The sequence below is a fragment of the Rhodamnia argentea genome, chromosome 1 (assembly GCF_020921035.1).
Source record: "Rhodamnia argentea isolate NSW1041297 chromosome 1, ASM2092103v1, whole genome shotgun sequence".
Classification (NCBI taxonomy): Eukaryota; Viridiplantae; Streptophyta; class Magnoliopsida; order Myrtales; family Myrtaceae; genus Rhodamnia; species Rhodamnia argentea.
In genome coordinates this window covers 19,225,383-19,239,911 of record NC_063150.1, presented here as the reverse complement: position 1 = coordinate 19,239,911, position 14,529 = coordinate 19,225,383, and the positions used below count along the sequence as shown (strand labels likewise).

At 42.2% G+C, this 14,529-nt stretch overlaps 1 protein-coding gene across 1 annotated transcript; it reads left to right on the top strand.

Annotated features, from left to right (window-relative positions):
* The first annotated feature begins 8,363 nt into the window (after positions 1–8,363).
* Positions 8,364–12,005, top strand: LOC115731917 (putative disease resistance protein RGA4). The gene has a single exon (XM_048277373.1). The coding sequence runs from the start codon at positions 8,565–8,567 to the stop codon at positions 12,003–12,005; it is 3,441 nt and encodes a 1,146-aa protein (XP_048133330.1). The 5' UTR covers positions 8,364–8,564.
* Positions 12,006–14,529: the final 2,524 nt, after the last annotated feature.

Here is a 14,529-nt window from a genome sequence, read left to right as displayed (position 1 = left end):
CGGTGAAATTAGACCATTGATGTATGCTTTGATGTTATTATCTGATATGGATACTTTTGCTATGAATATATTATGTTAAGATAATATATAACTTGTTTTCATCATAAAGGTTTGATATGTTTCGAACTTGATGTAAATATCTTATATTTTGAATATTAAGTATGCATAGTGATTGTTCGATCCGCTTAGAAGAAATGTATTACTCATCGAGCCGTGTTAGCTCACTCCTTCCATCTTCTTTGTTTTCGAGGTTCAGCGAGTCGCTAGTAGGACGCGAGAATAACGTTAGCTGAAGGATTTTTGGGTAGGGAAATTTTTGCTACAAAGTGTACGTAGGTGTGTTGAGCTTTAGAGATAGCTCTTTTGATGGATGTATGTATAGGTCTGTTTGAAGATTTTAGGAAGCTCATTTACTATAACCGCAAGACCTTTTTATCGTATATATGTGAATGTATATATATTGATATTAGGTTGAGCAGTGTTATATTTTGAGGCTGCATCCTTTGAGAGAAAGGATGGCCGTGTCATTGCCTTGTTCTTGTAGGATCTGGGGTGTGACATTTGTTGGTATTGGAGCATAAGTTATGATCTCTATGGGTAGATATGGGACGTTGTGAGATAGTGTAATAGCATTTAATGCATTAGGCTATGAGATACTAAGGCATAATCTTGGTTTCATTCTTGGATCCAGGTAACTATGAGTTCGATCGGATCCACCGCTTCTTGCTAACTATCGTAAGAGAGGTAGAAGCAAGAAAGCTATTGACCTTCGATTCCGGGGATGTACCCCAAGGTTCTAGAGGTAGGCCTTCAATAAGGCGAGAAGAGGATACAAGAGCTGAATCCTCACAGAAACAAGAGAAGAAAGCCAGCAACAAGGGGCCCAAAATAATGTAGTCAAAGTTATTGGAGCCTAAGGGTGATGGAGGTTGCTACACTTTTGCCCAATTTAGAAAGGCGAAACCACCAACTTATGATGGGAAAACTGATCCTCTTGTGGCTGAACGTTGGATTAGGAAGATTGAGGGGATCTTCGGAGTTGAAGAGGTCCCCAAGGAGAAAAAGGTCGACTTTGCTACACAATATTTAGAAGGTGAAGCCGAGTACTAGTGGGAAGGAATGAGATCCGCCTTTGGAGATGAAGATATTGTTATCCCTTGGAAGGACTTTAAAGAGACTTTTAACGCCCAATTCTTCCCTCGGTCGTTTCAAGCGCAGATGAAGAATGATTTTCTACATATATCACAAGGTGACTCTACTGTTATGGAGTATGCAGGCCGTTTCAATCAGATGAGTAGATTTGTAGGGCGTCCGGTGGCTAATGAAGGTGAAAAGGCTGAACATTTTGTGAGAGGACTCAGACTTGAGATTCGTTTTACGCTCGTGTCTCTTTCACTTTGCCGACTTATAAAGACGTGTTGGAACGTGCAATCAAGATTGAACGTGAGATTTCTATCGGCGGCACTCGGGGTGCCCCTTCATATAAAAGGCCAAAGTTCACTCATTTTCAGGAAAGTCATATAGGTGGCGGCATCAAGCAGAGAGGCATCAACAAGCTTGGAAAGGGTAAAGAGTCAAGCTATTCAAGGTCCTTGCACTACATGTGGGAAACATCATGGAGGTCTTTGTCACCGCAAGACAAGAGCATGTTTTTTTTTGTGGGAACACATGACATATGGCACGTGATTGTCCCACTTAGAGGAGTGCACCTATAGATAGTAGGGTATGTTTTGTTTGTGGGTAGCCTGGGCATGTAGCATGTACTTGTTTTATGAGGAAGACGAGCTTTTCAACTGGTAGGCCTCAAGAAAATCAAGAAAGGCAAAGAATGACCGGGAAAGTTTTTGCTATGACAAAAGATGATGCGGCAGCTTCTAACACCATCGTTGTAAGTATTATCTCACTTGCCTCATAGTGTGCTTATGCATTGTTCGACTCTAGTGCTACGCATTCCTTTATTTCTACGGAATTTGCAAAGAAACTTGATGTGCTGCCCGACCCTCTTGATTATGAATTACATGTTGATACTCCTACCGGTGACTTCTTGATTGCTAATTGTGTGCTCAAGAAGTGTAAGCTCCGAATTGATAATGTAGAAATGCCTGGAGATTTGATGTTGTTAGATATACGGGATTTCGATGTTATTCTTGGGATGGATTGGCTATCGACATATCATGCTACTATTGATTGTTATTCGAAGAAAGTTGTCTTTCGACTTCCGAATCAACCCAAATTTTCTTTTTGGGAAGTTGTAGAAGCACTTTTCCAAGACTAATTTCAGCTATGCAAGCAAAGAAGCTTCTAAGAAAGGGTTGCTATGGTTATCCGGCTTACGTAAAAGACACCAAGAAAGAAGTTGTGAAGCTAGAAAATGTTCCAGTTGTTAGAGAATTTCCGGATGTGTTTCTTGATGATTTAACTAGTTTACCTCCCGATAGAGAGATTGAATTTTCCATTGAACTGTTTCTTGGGACATCACCTATCTCTAAAGCACCTTATCGGATGGCACCCGCCGAATTAAAAGAGTTGAAGACACAACTATAGGAACTTTTAGATAAGGGTTTCATTAGACCCAGTGTCTCACCTTGGGGAGCTCCCGTTCTTTTTGTGAAGAAGAAAGATGGTAGCATGCGACTTTGCATAGATTATAGAGACTTAACAAGGTGACGATCAAGAACAAATATCCTTTGCCTCGGATCGATGACTTATTTGATCAACTCCAAGGTGCTTAAGTATTTTCAAAGATCGACCTCCGCTCCGGTTATCATCGGTTGAAGATAAAAGCGAATGATGTGCCAAAGACCGCTTTTAGAACAAGGTATGGGCATTATGAATTTCTTGTCATGCCTTTTGGACTAACGAATGCACCTGCTACTTTTATGGACTTGATGAACCGGGTATTCAAGTAGTATCTTGATAGATTTATTGTGGTGTTTATTGATGATATTCTGGTGTATTCGAGGAGTTTGGAAGAACATGAACAACATCTAAGGCTTATTTTGCAAACTTTGCGTGAGAAAAAGTTATATGCTAAGTTTAGTAAGTGTGACTTTTGGCTTGATCATATTGAGTTCTTGGGCCATGTCATCTCAAAGGATGGTATTTCTGTTGATCCAAAGAAAGTTGAAGCGGTTGTTTAGTGGAATCGTCCTACAAATGTTACGGAAGTAAGAAGTTTTCTTGGGTTAGCAGGTTATTATAGGCGATTTGTGGAGGGGTTCTCCAAACTTGCTAGTCCACTTACTCGCCTAACTCAAAAGGGCGTCAAGTTCATGTGGTCGGATCGGTGTGAGCACAATTTTCAAGAATTGAAAAGGCTATTGGTATCAGCACCTATTTTGACCTTGCCTTCAAGGAATTGGTGGTTTCACTATCTATTGTGATGCGTCTAAAGAAGGTTTAGGTTGTGTTCTTATGCAGGATGGTAAAGTTGTGGCCTATGCCTCGAGACAATTGAAAACTCATGAGAAAAATTATCCTACTCATGACCTGGAGTTAGCAGCGGTTGTCTTTGCTTTGAAAATATGGCGACACTACTTGTATGGTGAAAAATGTGAAGTTTTCACTAATCACAAAAGTTTGAAGTACATCTTTACTCGGAAAGAATTGAACATGAGATAGAGGAGATGGCTAGAACTTTTGAAAGATTATGATTTGTCTATTAATTATCATCTAGGAAAGGCAAATGTAGTGGCGGATGCCTTGAGTCGTAAATCTTTGGGGAACTTGGCGGTATTGCTCACTTCTCAACAGCCTATTCTCAAAAATATGAAGAAACTAGAATTTGAGGTATTAGTGCATCAGCTTGGTGCTCGGTTAGCTAATCTTCAAGTGCAGCCGATGTTGATTGATAGGATCAAGGCTAAACAAAATGAGGATCCTCGGTTGGGGAAGATCAAAGAAGGTATAGAAGCTGGGGGGCAACCAGATTTTAGTGTCCATGTAGATGGATCATTGAGGTTCCGTGGTCGGCTATGTGTTTCCGATGATGCAGGATTAAAAAGGAGATATTGCAAGAGGTTCACACCACTAGATATTCGATTCATCTAAGAAGCACTAAGATGTACATGGATTTGAGAAAAAATTTATGGTGGATCAACATGAAGAAAGATATTGTGAAGTTTGTTGATCAATGCCTAGTTTGTCGGCAAGTAAAGATCGAGCATCAGAAACCAGGTGGACAACTACATCCACTTGAGATACCCAAATGGAAATGGGAACATATCACCATGGACTTTATTGTCGGCTTACCGAGGACGCCTAGTGGTAAGAATGCTATATGGGTGATTGTCGATCGATTGACTAAGTCAACACACTTCCTGTCATATCGATTTGGCCTTTCAATGGAAGATATGGCGAAACGGTATGTAAATAAGATAATCAAGCTACATGGAGTTCCGGTGAGTATTGTTTCTGATAGGGATCCCCGATTTGTGTCTAACTTTTGGAAGAGTTTACAAGGGGCGCTGGGTACCAAGCTTAATTTTAGTACGGCTTTTCATCCTCAAACAGATGGACAATCAAAAAGAACGATCCGGACTCTAGAGGATATGTTGAGATCATGCATTATTGACTTTGGTGGCTCGTGGGATGAACATATACATCCGGCGGAGTTTTCTTATAATAACATTTATCATTCTAGTATAAAAATGGCTCCTTTTGAAGCTTTGTGTGGTCGAAAATGTAGAAGTCCTATTTGTTGGGATGATGTTGGTGAGAAAAGACTGACCGGCCCTAAATTCATACAATAGTCAGAGAGAAAGTCAAACCGATCCGAGAGCATTTGAAAGCTACTCAAAGTCGATAGAAAAGTTATGCAGATCTCAAAAGACGCAGCGTAGAGTTTAATGTGGGAGATCATGTGTTCTTAAAAGTGTCACCTATGAAGGGCGTTATGAGATTTGGCACTCGTGGAAAGTTGAGTCCAAGGTATGTGGGACCGTTCTTGATATTAGAGAAGATTGGCAAAGTAGCTTATAAACTTGCTTTGCCACCAGCATTATCCGAAGTGCATAATGTGTTCCATGTATCCTTATTGCGAAAATATGTGCCAAATTCCGAACACGTATTGGATTTTACACCTTTGAAATTAAAGGAGAACTTGAGATATGAGGAGCAACCTATCCGAATTGTTGATAGGAAAGATCAAGTGTTACGACGGCGAACTATCCATTATGTTAAGATTCAATGGCAGAACCACACTGAAAGAGAAGCCACTTGGGAGCTTGAGGAAGAAACAAGACACAAGTATCCTCACTTATTCGAAAGTTGAGGTAAGTTCAATTATTCAAATTTCGAAGACAAAATTTTTTTAAGGAGGGTAGAATGTAATACTTGTTTATTTTACTAGGTCAAAAAGGTGGTGGGACCCACCTTTAAAATAAAATAATAATAAAAAGGGCTTCTTGAGCCTTCCTTTCCACAGCTCACGCACATAAAGGAGCGGAAAAGAAGAAGAAGAAGAAAAAGAAGAAAGAAAGAAGGAGAAGGGAGAGAGGGAAAAATAGGAGAAAGGATCGCGCGTGTGCGCCACCCGCCACGGACGCCACGTCGAGCTTGTTTCACTACGTGCCGCCACGTTAGGTAAGTGCTCGCAATCCTCGTTTACCTAATCGGAATGGTTTTCGTAGCTAGGGCTCAAATTCGGATTTATGGAAAAATTGAACTGCGAAGTCAGATTTTGGAGTCGTTAAGTCAAGATTCTTTGGGGGAATGATATTTTAGGGTGTTGTGGAACTGTGGGACTTTACAGAACTCAATTTGGACTTACGGTTTGCCCGGAACAAGTTCTTTTCAAATCTGGTGCGCTACAGTACACTGCGAACAGCAGACTTTGAAGGCTGATTTCTTTAGTTTCTGATCGTCGGTTGGGTTGTCCATGTTAGAGGATCTTGTAGTACATCGAATAAGCTTCGTGTGGACTATAAGATCACTTAAATCGGAGCTCGGTGGAGGAAGATATGACCCAGAGATTTCAATACGTGCAGTGAACAGTACGCAACCAGAACCTGTTGCGGCCATTTTTGCCAATTTTAGAATAGATTCTAGTCAAACCATGTTGGGGCTTTTGTAGTACATTAAAAGATATTTCTTTAGACTGCAAGTTTGTCTAAATCGGAGCTCGGGTGAGAGAGTTACGGTCCATTTAAGCTTGTAGCGCAAGTTGCGCATAGCGGACAACATGCATGTCCGCTATGAGCAATCGTTTTGTTGGTGCGTGGGTGTCGCCTTAGTGACAAATAAGCCTTTTTCATTCGAGTTATGCTTTTGGGTAGCATATTACTTAGTTTTTAATACCATTTTTCATATATTTGATAGGGTTTCGAACGTGTCGATCCAAGTAAGTTTTATATTTTGCTCTTGGCATTGTTAGGTGAGTGATACCATTTCTTCTTTGTATTTGTAAATTCATATTTCAAAAATGATAATACTAAGTATGTTATGATTGGAGAAAATAGCATTATTTGTTGCATAAAACAGGATCGAACATTTATTGTTGTTTTGTTCTATTTGATACGGTTTGCAAACGATTTGTGCTCTTGGTTTTGAGTTGATTCTGCTATATTCTGGTGATGAGGAGGATGTTGTTGTTTGATTTTGTGGTGCTCAAGATAGCCGTGAACCCGGTTGAAGGGTTTGTGGGTATGCGCATACTAGTTAGGATATCCTTGTGGGCCGAGCCACCGGCATTGTAGGTGGAGACCTTGCCAAGGGGGGATCTTGGTCATCTTTTGTCACGGGCGTTATACGTGATCATGGTTAGAATCTTGAGCATGAGATTGGCCAATGGATAGACCATTGGCATATGATTTGATGAGATTAGTTAATGGATAGACCATTGATATGTGTTTTGATGAGATTGATCAGTGAAATTAGACCATTGATGTATGCTTTGATGTTATTATCGGATATGGATACTTTTGCTATGAATATATTATGTTAAGATAATATATAACTTGTTTTCATCATAAAGGTTTGATATGTTTCGAACTTGATGTAAATATCTTATATTTTGAATATTAAGTATGCATAGTGATTGTTCGATCCGCTTAGAAGAAATGTATTACTCATCGAGCTGTGTTAGCTCACTCCTTCCATCTTCTTTGTTTTTCGGGTTCAACGAGTCGCCGGTAGGACGCGAGAATAACGTTAGCTGAAGGATTTTTGGGTAGGGGAATTTTTGCTACAAAGTGTACGTAGGTGTGTTGAGCTTTAGAGATAGCTCTTTTGATGAATGTATGTATAGGTCTGTTTGAAGATTTTTGGAAAGCTCTATTACTATAACCGCAAGACCTTTTTATCGTATATATGTGAATGTATATATATTGATATCAGGTTGAGCAGTGTTATTTTTGAGGCTGCATCCTTTGAGAGAAAGGATGGCCGTGTCATTGCCTTGTTCTTGTAGGATCAGGGGTGTGACACTTCCTCTTCTCTACGGGATCTTAGGGCAGGAGGCATCCAATGTTTCTGCAACAAAAGAAGAATCTGAGTAGCAAACGTGCATCAACCATTGACTTGGATGAACCACAAGAATGCAATAGGCACAGAGTGATAATCAAGAATAGTCCGGAAAAAGACTCCATGAACTTTTAGCGAGATCTTTAGCGAACTTGATTACGTCTTCAGCTGATTCTGCGTACGGCTCTGCTTTCGATTTTGGATTCCATCTGTGTTACGAGCCACGAATTGATTATCTTTGATTTTGAGTAAGTGTCTTAAGAACGCGCTAAATCCACCCCTCTAAATCTCTAATGGCTTCATCCCAAGTCCTGGATAGACAGGCATTTAGAGAGAGACAGGGGCACCCCTCTACTCTGTGTTACCGCCCGAATAATTGGGCCGCATCAGGTCTCGCATCTCCATATCTAGCGTTTCGTCTTCAAACTCATCCGAGTGATTGCGGCAGTGACAAGGGAGCGCACGCGAGCGGCGGGGGAAGAATTGTGCTAAAACCACAAGCTTCCTCTAATCCCAAGCGGAGTAGTGATCGGGATTGTTCTCGAGCAGAGAGAGATTGTGCATACAGTTGCAGTGATTAGAGAGTAACCGGGATTGAAGAGCTGTTAGCTTCTGGGCTTTGGCGGCTGATGCTGCAGCATCGTCCAGCTTCGGAGCCGTATGAGGCCGGCCGTGCATTTTTCCCCGCTGGCTGAGAGAGAGAGCTGACAGTGTGAACTTGGAACCAAGAGAGGCTTGAGGATTAAGGAAGCTGTTGAACTTGAAACTGAGTCTTCTAACCATGTTAAGTACTTTTGAGTGTGGATGAAGCCAATAGAGGGGTGGTTCAGCGCCGCACCTTGGAATTGTTCCACGTTAAGTACTTTGGGCTTTTCACAAAAGAGCAACTGATCCACGGTATTCTTTTTCTCTGTTGCAAGTTATGCTATTTCGTCTGGTGGATTAACTGAGCAGGAAGTAACATGAAGATGCCGTTGGCCTTGCTATTCATTCTTGCATGAAGTTGATCGGGAGGCACCACCCAACCATTGTCTCCAACAAAAGCATCAGCTCTTCAACCTCCTCTCAAACGCTTCTGAGCCCCCTCTTTTGCCTCTGGAAAAATGGCGGAAGCAGTTCTCTTCAGCCTTGCCACCAACATACTGAATAGCCTCGCCGCCGAAGTGGCGAAACCCGGAGGCTCCTTTGCTTCTCAGAAGATCCAGTTGCTCTGCAGTGCCAAGGACGAGCTCCAAAGCCTTGAGAGGACTATCCAGTCCATCCAAGCTGTGCTTTTGGATGCCGAGAAGCAGCAATGGCACAACCACCAGGTCGAGCTCTGGCTCAAGAGGCTCAAGGACGTGCTGTACAACGTGCAGGACTTGTTCGATGATGTCGCAACTGAAAATCTGAGGCGAAAGGTGGCTTCTGGCAACAAGACCTGGAATGAGGTACGCCTTTTCTTCTCCAAATCGAATCAGCTTGCACACCGGCTCAAAGTGGCTAATAAGATTCAGGAACTTAGGAAGACACTGGATGGGATTGAAAAGGATAAGATGTTCCATTTAGAGAGGCATCTGATTGAGGAAACAATGGCCATTGGGCGAGGAAAGAAACCTGAATTTTCCGCACCGGATGAACAAATAATTGGAAGGGAGGAGGAGAAAGAAAACATCAAACGACTTTTGTTCGATCCCTCCTCTAGTGATACCGTGTCATTTGTTTCCATCGTTGGTAAAGGAGGTCTTGGAAAGACCGCACTCGCACGGCTAGTATTCCACGATAGGGAGGTAGAAAATCATTTCGATCTTAAGATGTGGGTGTGCGTATCTGATGTCTTCGATGTGAAATTCATTATCAAAGACATTCTTAGATCAGCAAAAGATGAGTCTCTAAGACAAGATCACGAGAATAAGCCTATAGAAGAATTGCAGAGTCTTCTTCGTGAGACTCTAGCAAGGAAGAAATACTTGCTTGTTTTGGACGACATGTGGAATGAAGTTCGGCTTAAATGGTTGGAGCTTGGAGATTGGCTAAAGGGTGGCATGCGGGGAAGCAAGATACTTATAACCACTCGCAGCCACACGGTTGCAAAGGTCACGGATGAGAAATCGGCTATCTATGATCTACAAGGCCTACCTAGTGACGAGTCCTGGGATCTATTCAGGGAAGCAGCGTTCGGGGATAGGCGAGCGTCGGTGGATCAGAGATTGGAGGAGATGGGAAAAGATATAGTCAGGAAATGCGCCGGAGTTCCCCTTGCCATCAGAACTGTAGGAAGCCTTTTGTACGGCAAAAAGGAAGATGGGTGGCTCCGTTTCAAAGTGAAGGAACTTCCAGAAATACAAGAAATTGATGCGCTTGATAATGGCATCATGCAAGTCCTCAAGTTCAGTTACGATCATCTCCCATCGTACTTGAAAGATTGTTTTGCATATTGCTCATTGTTTCCGAAAGATTGCATCTACGATAAGGAGACGATGATACAACTTTGGATGGCGCAAGGCTTTATTAAGTCACTCAATGGGGAGGATAACCTTGAAGAGATCGCTGATAATTACTTGTCAGACCTACTATATAGGTCATTTTTTGATGCTGAAACCGTAAGCGATGATGGTGAGGTCCTAACTTTCAAGATGCATGATCTCATGCATGATCTAGCTCGGAAAGTTGCTGGAGGTGAATGCAAGATTGTTGATTTTGAAAAAGAAGAAACTTATGGAGGAATTCGACATGCCTTACTTCTATCATGGATTTTCTCTGAAGAGAAAATGATGTCCTTGCTCGAAACATCCATATTGCGGACGTTTTTCATTTTGTATTGTCGTGAACTCAAAACAAGATCCTCTGAACTTGACAAAGTTTTCTCGGGGTTAAGGCATTGTCGGGTCTTGGGTTTGCGCCAAGCAGACATTCCTCTCCCTCCCTCCTCCTTTGGAAAGTTGACGCACTTGAGGTTTCTTGATGTTTCTCAAAACTATTCTATCCAGAGTCTGCCGGATTCCATCACGGATTTGGTAAACTTGCAGACCCTTAAACTCTCTTATTGCAGCAAGCTCACAACACTTCCTAGAGATTTGAAGAAACTGGTCAACCTTAGACACCTCTTAATTGATGGGTGTCGCTCATTGAGTCACATGCCATGCGGGTTGAGCCACTTGTCCTCGCTGCAGACTTTATCCCAATTCATCGTCCAAAAGATGGACCTCAAGGTACCTGGTGGTGTGGGAAGCTTAGATGAACTGGGTGGCTTAAACAGATTGGGGGGATCCATTCGTCTTGAACACTTGAAGTTCCTTCAACCGGCACCGGAGAAATTTCACTTGAGGGAAAAGCAACGTCTCCGTTCCTTGGAGTTGAATTGGTCGTGGGAGCAGCAAGAAGACGACGAAAGTGAGAGGGATGAATCCATCTTGTGGGACAACCTCTGGCCGCACCCAAATCTGACCAATTTGAGCATGGACTCATGTATGAGCAGGAGTCCGCCAAGCTGGCTTTCTACCATCAAGAATGTTGTTGAGCTGGAACTCGGTCGCTGTGGAAAATGGAAGTACCTACCACCCCTGGGCGAACTCTCTTCCCTAAGGAGGTTGACTCTCAGACAATTGGATGCCTTGGAGTTCGTTCAAGAGATAAGTGACCAGGAGCAATTTAATTCTGAGCGCCCCTTCTTCCCATCTCTGGAGGAACTGAAGCTCATGGGCTGTGAGAAACTGAAAAGCTGGTGGGGAAGAAGGCAACAAGTGGGAGCAGATCAAGATCATTGGCAGTACGATTCGCATTCAACATTCCCAAAACTTTCGGTCGTGCGAATATCGTCTTGTTACCACCTGAATTCCCTGCCGCTGTTGCCTCAGGTAAAGACCTTGACTTTTGCTTCTGCAGTTTGCGTGAAGTTGTTGGAACAAGAAGTGATGGCCGTTCCAAATTATCTATCAGAAGCAGCACTATCTCCATCCACCCCCCTCTCTAAATTAGAGCATATAGAGTTTTATGATGTGATGGATCTGGAGGACTCGATGTTCGAGACTCTACTTCCACTCCTCAGTAATCTCCAGTCCATGCGCCTCGACCGTTGCCACAACCTAAGGAGTCTCTCTCATGGTATGCAGTACTTGTCCTCGCTCTCGAGCCTCCAAATTCGAGACTGCGAAGAACTCGATTTGTCAAGCCACGATGATGAGCATGGCACCCAATGGCGTTCCCTCACGAAACTCCGTGATCTTACAATCACAGGACTTCCGAAGTTAGTGGCATTACCCGAAGGGATTCAACATGTCCTCACGTTGCAATCTCTTAACATTACATTTTGTGAGAATCTGACAAGTTTGCCGGAATGGATTGGCAATTTCTCTTCTCTCCAAGAGCTTGATGTTAGTTGCTGCTCAGGTTTAACGTGTTTGCCTGATGGGATGCGTCGCCTCACCTCATTCAAGAAATTGGTAATCGTTGGGTGTCCGGCTTTACAAGAGTGGTGCCAAAGAGAAAGCGGAGCAGATTGGGAAACGATTGCCGACCTTTGGATACCCGTATCGTATTATGTTATTCCATGGAGGACTAGATGAAACCGATCCGTCACCAAGCCTCCAGTCCAGCTGCAGGGGTATACCAATAAACGAAAACAAGAAATGGATGTCATCGGATGACTTTGGCCATCAAAGTCCACAGATTTGGATAATCTTGTAAATGTTTTCGTGTTGTAGATTTTGTGATTGGCCTGTAATTTCTCAAATGCTCAGCTAAGTTATAATAAATATCGAGTCTTTTGACGTATAAGGTGAGAGGGGAATAATAAGTCCTTTTGCCTGTCCTAAAAAGTAATTAACGTACGCAACAGCCAAGTGCGGTATACCTAAATGGGCTCGGCTACCTTTTTTTTTGGGTATACCCAAATGGGCTCGGCTACCTTGACCGTGCCATAATTTTAATTTTCTAACCGTCTAATATCAGCCACAACTTTTAATGAAGGAAAGTAGGACAATGCTTTGACCGGTTCATCTGTTTTTAAAAAAACAAATTCCACAGTTTTCTTACTTAATTTAGGATTAGAGCATTTATAAAGACCCAAAAAGCTTCCATAAGTTAAAATCCTTGGAATATGAAAATAAAATAAATTATATACCTTGATGCAAATAATCACAAGTAAAAAAAATATTATTACTAAGTAAAGAGAATCATTAATGTCAGTAAAAAGATATATTAAATTTCAGAAATAACAAAATTATTGTGCATTATGACTTCTTCATTTCGCTCAAATCAAATTGATTTATAAGGACTCTCCGATGGGCTAAAACAATTTACAAGTAACTTAAGATTTCATCGTGTCACAACTCTTTCATCGCTAGCATCTTCATTGTTCACCTCGTCCTTATCGGTCTATTATTTGCATAAGTGAAGTTAGGATTGGATGGCGTTGCCCGGATTGTCACGCCCCAATCCTTGGGTATGCAATATTACTACTAAAACGCCTTAAGTCATTAAGGACGACGTCCTAGGTATGTCATGGACCTATACATTTTATCTTTTTAATAAATGCATGTGGAACGTATAACTCCTAGACGACAAATCAAACAACAAGGATAGGAAAACAGGACAGTCAACAATAATAATCAATTCAGCAAAAGACTATTTCATTTTCATTAGCAGATAATCTTTAAGCCTACAGAGCTAAACATATACAACCCCATACTTCGGGGTGGCTCCATATGACTAGCAAAAAGATAGGTGGGTCGGGGCAGGGTTAAAGTCATACTATTACAAAAGAGGAGTCACATCACCCTCATCCACACATCTCCCAAAAAGGTCTCCACGACCACAGCAGCTCATAAAAAAATACTCGGAAGTAGGTGCATAGCTCAAGTCATCAAAGATCGGGTCGTATTCAATGTCCACTACCTCCGTATCGATGTCTATTGAGTCCCATGTTTCGAACCTAAGGGTCGCGGTAGGCGGCTCCTCGAATCCACGGATAGGCCCATAGAGAGCATCACCAAGGCGAACGAACCATGCTTTGAAGCGGTGGGACAATAAGTGCTTTAACCCCTCATCTACCTATATGGTCGTCACATGATACTCTCGGACCCGATCCGTGTCCGGGATTGGATGGTACTAGATACAAACGACCGGTTGAAGGGGACTTCAAATCGAACCCGACGAGTCTCCATTACTTTAATCCCGAAAAGTTTAAAAAAAAAAACGGGGTGAAAAATAAATCTCGGTGAGTCAACGTCTAAGCCCGGTTAGAGCATTGATTCGCTCGGAGCGACCTAAACGTGCAGAACAAATCGATAACGGATTAATAGCGAGCGATCTACGCCATGCTCTAACTAATCACATGAATAGGTACAACCCAGTAATATATCCACAATCACATGCAAGCTTACCATGCCTTTGTTCATGCACAAAGCAATGCTCAACACGACTCAAGAGTCATTCCAACTAAGACATGCAACCAAAACACCTAAAAAACTTGCATGCATAGAAAACCACACGTGTTTAAGTTATTAATGGCCAATCGGCCCGGCACACTAGGCGGTTGGTGCTTGGCACACTAGTCGATTAGTGCCCGTACATTAGGCGCTTGGTGCTTAACACACTATAGAGTTGGTGCTCTACTAGCATGACCAGACATCGTTCCATTACTTCGGCAACGGCGACTATTAGGCCATATGATTCCAATCGGCACGGCACGGTATAACAGGCATTCCCGTAAGGAACGTCGTTCCATTACAAGATGCGACCAGCATCCAACCAACCTGGCGTCATGGATTGACATGCAATTGACAACTCGTGTGATTCCGATCGACATGGCACGAACTTGTTAGGAAACCATCATATGACCACACGAGCACACTAGACAGCCAATCAATTCTTATCTTTTGCATTTAGTCAAACGCTCACACGGTCGTGCTCAAAAACTTGGCCTAAGGCCATTTTCATTCTCAAATATGCAATTTGATTTCACACGTGGTAACATAAATGCACAATTTATCCACCGGACTTTGTATCCGATACATGGTGATTAATTATCATATATATATAATATATACACAACCAATGCATACAACAACCAACCAATAATCATTAATC

What these genes read in the sequence shown, in the direction of transcription:
- LOC115731917 (XM_048277373.1), top strand. Translation starts at nt 8,565, where the DNA reads ATGGCGGAAGCAGTTCTCTTCAGCCTTGCCACCAACATACTGAATAGC.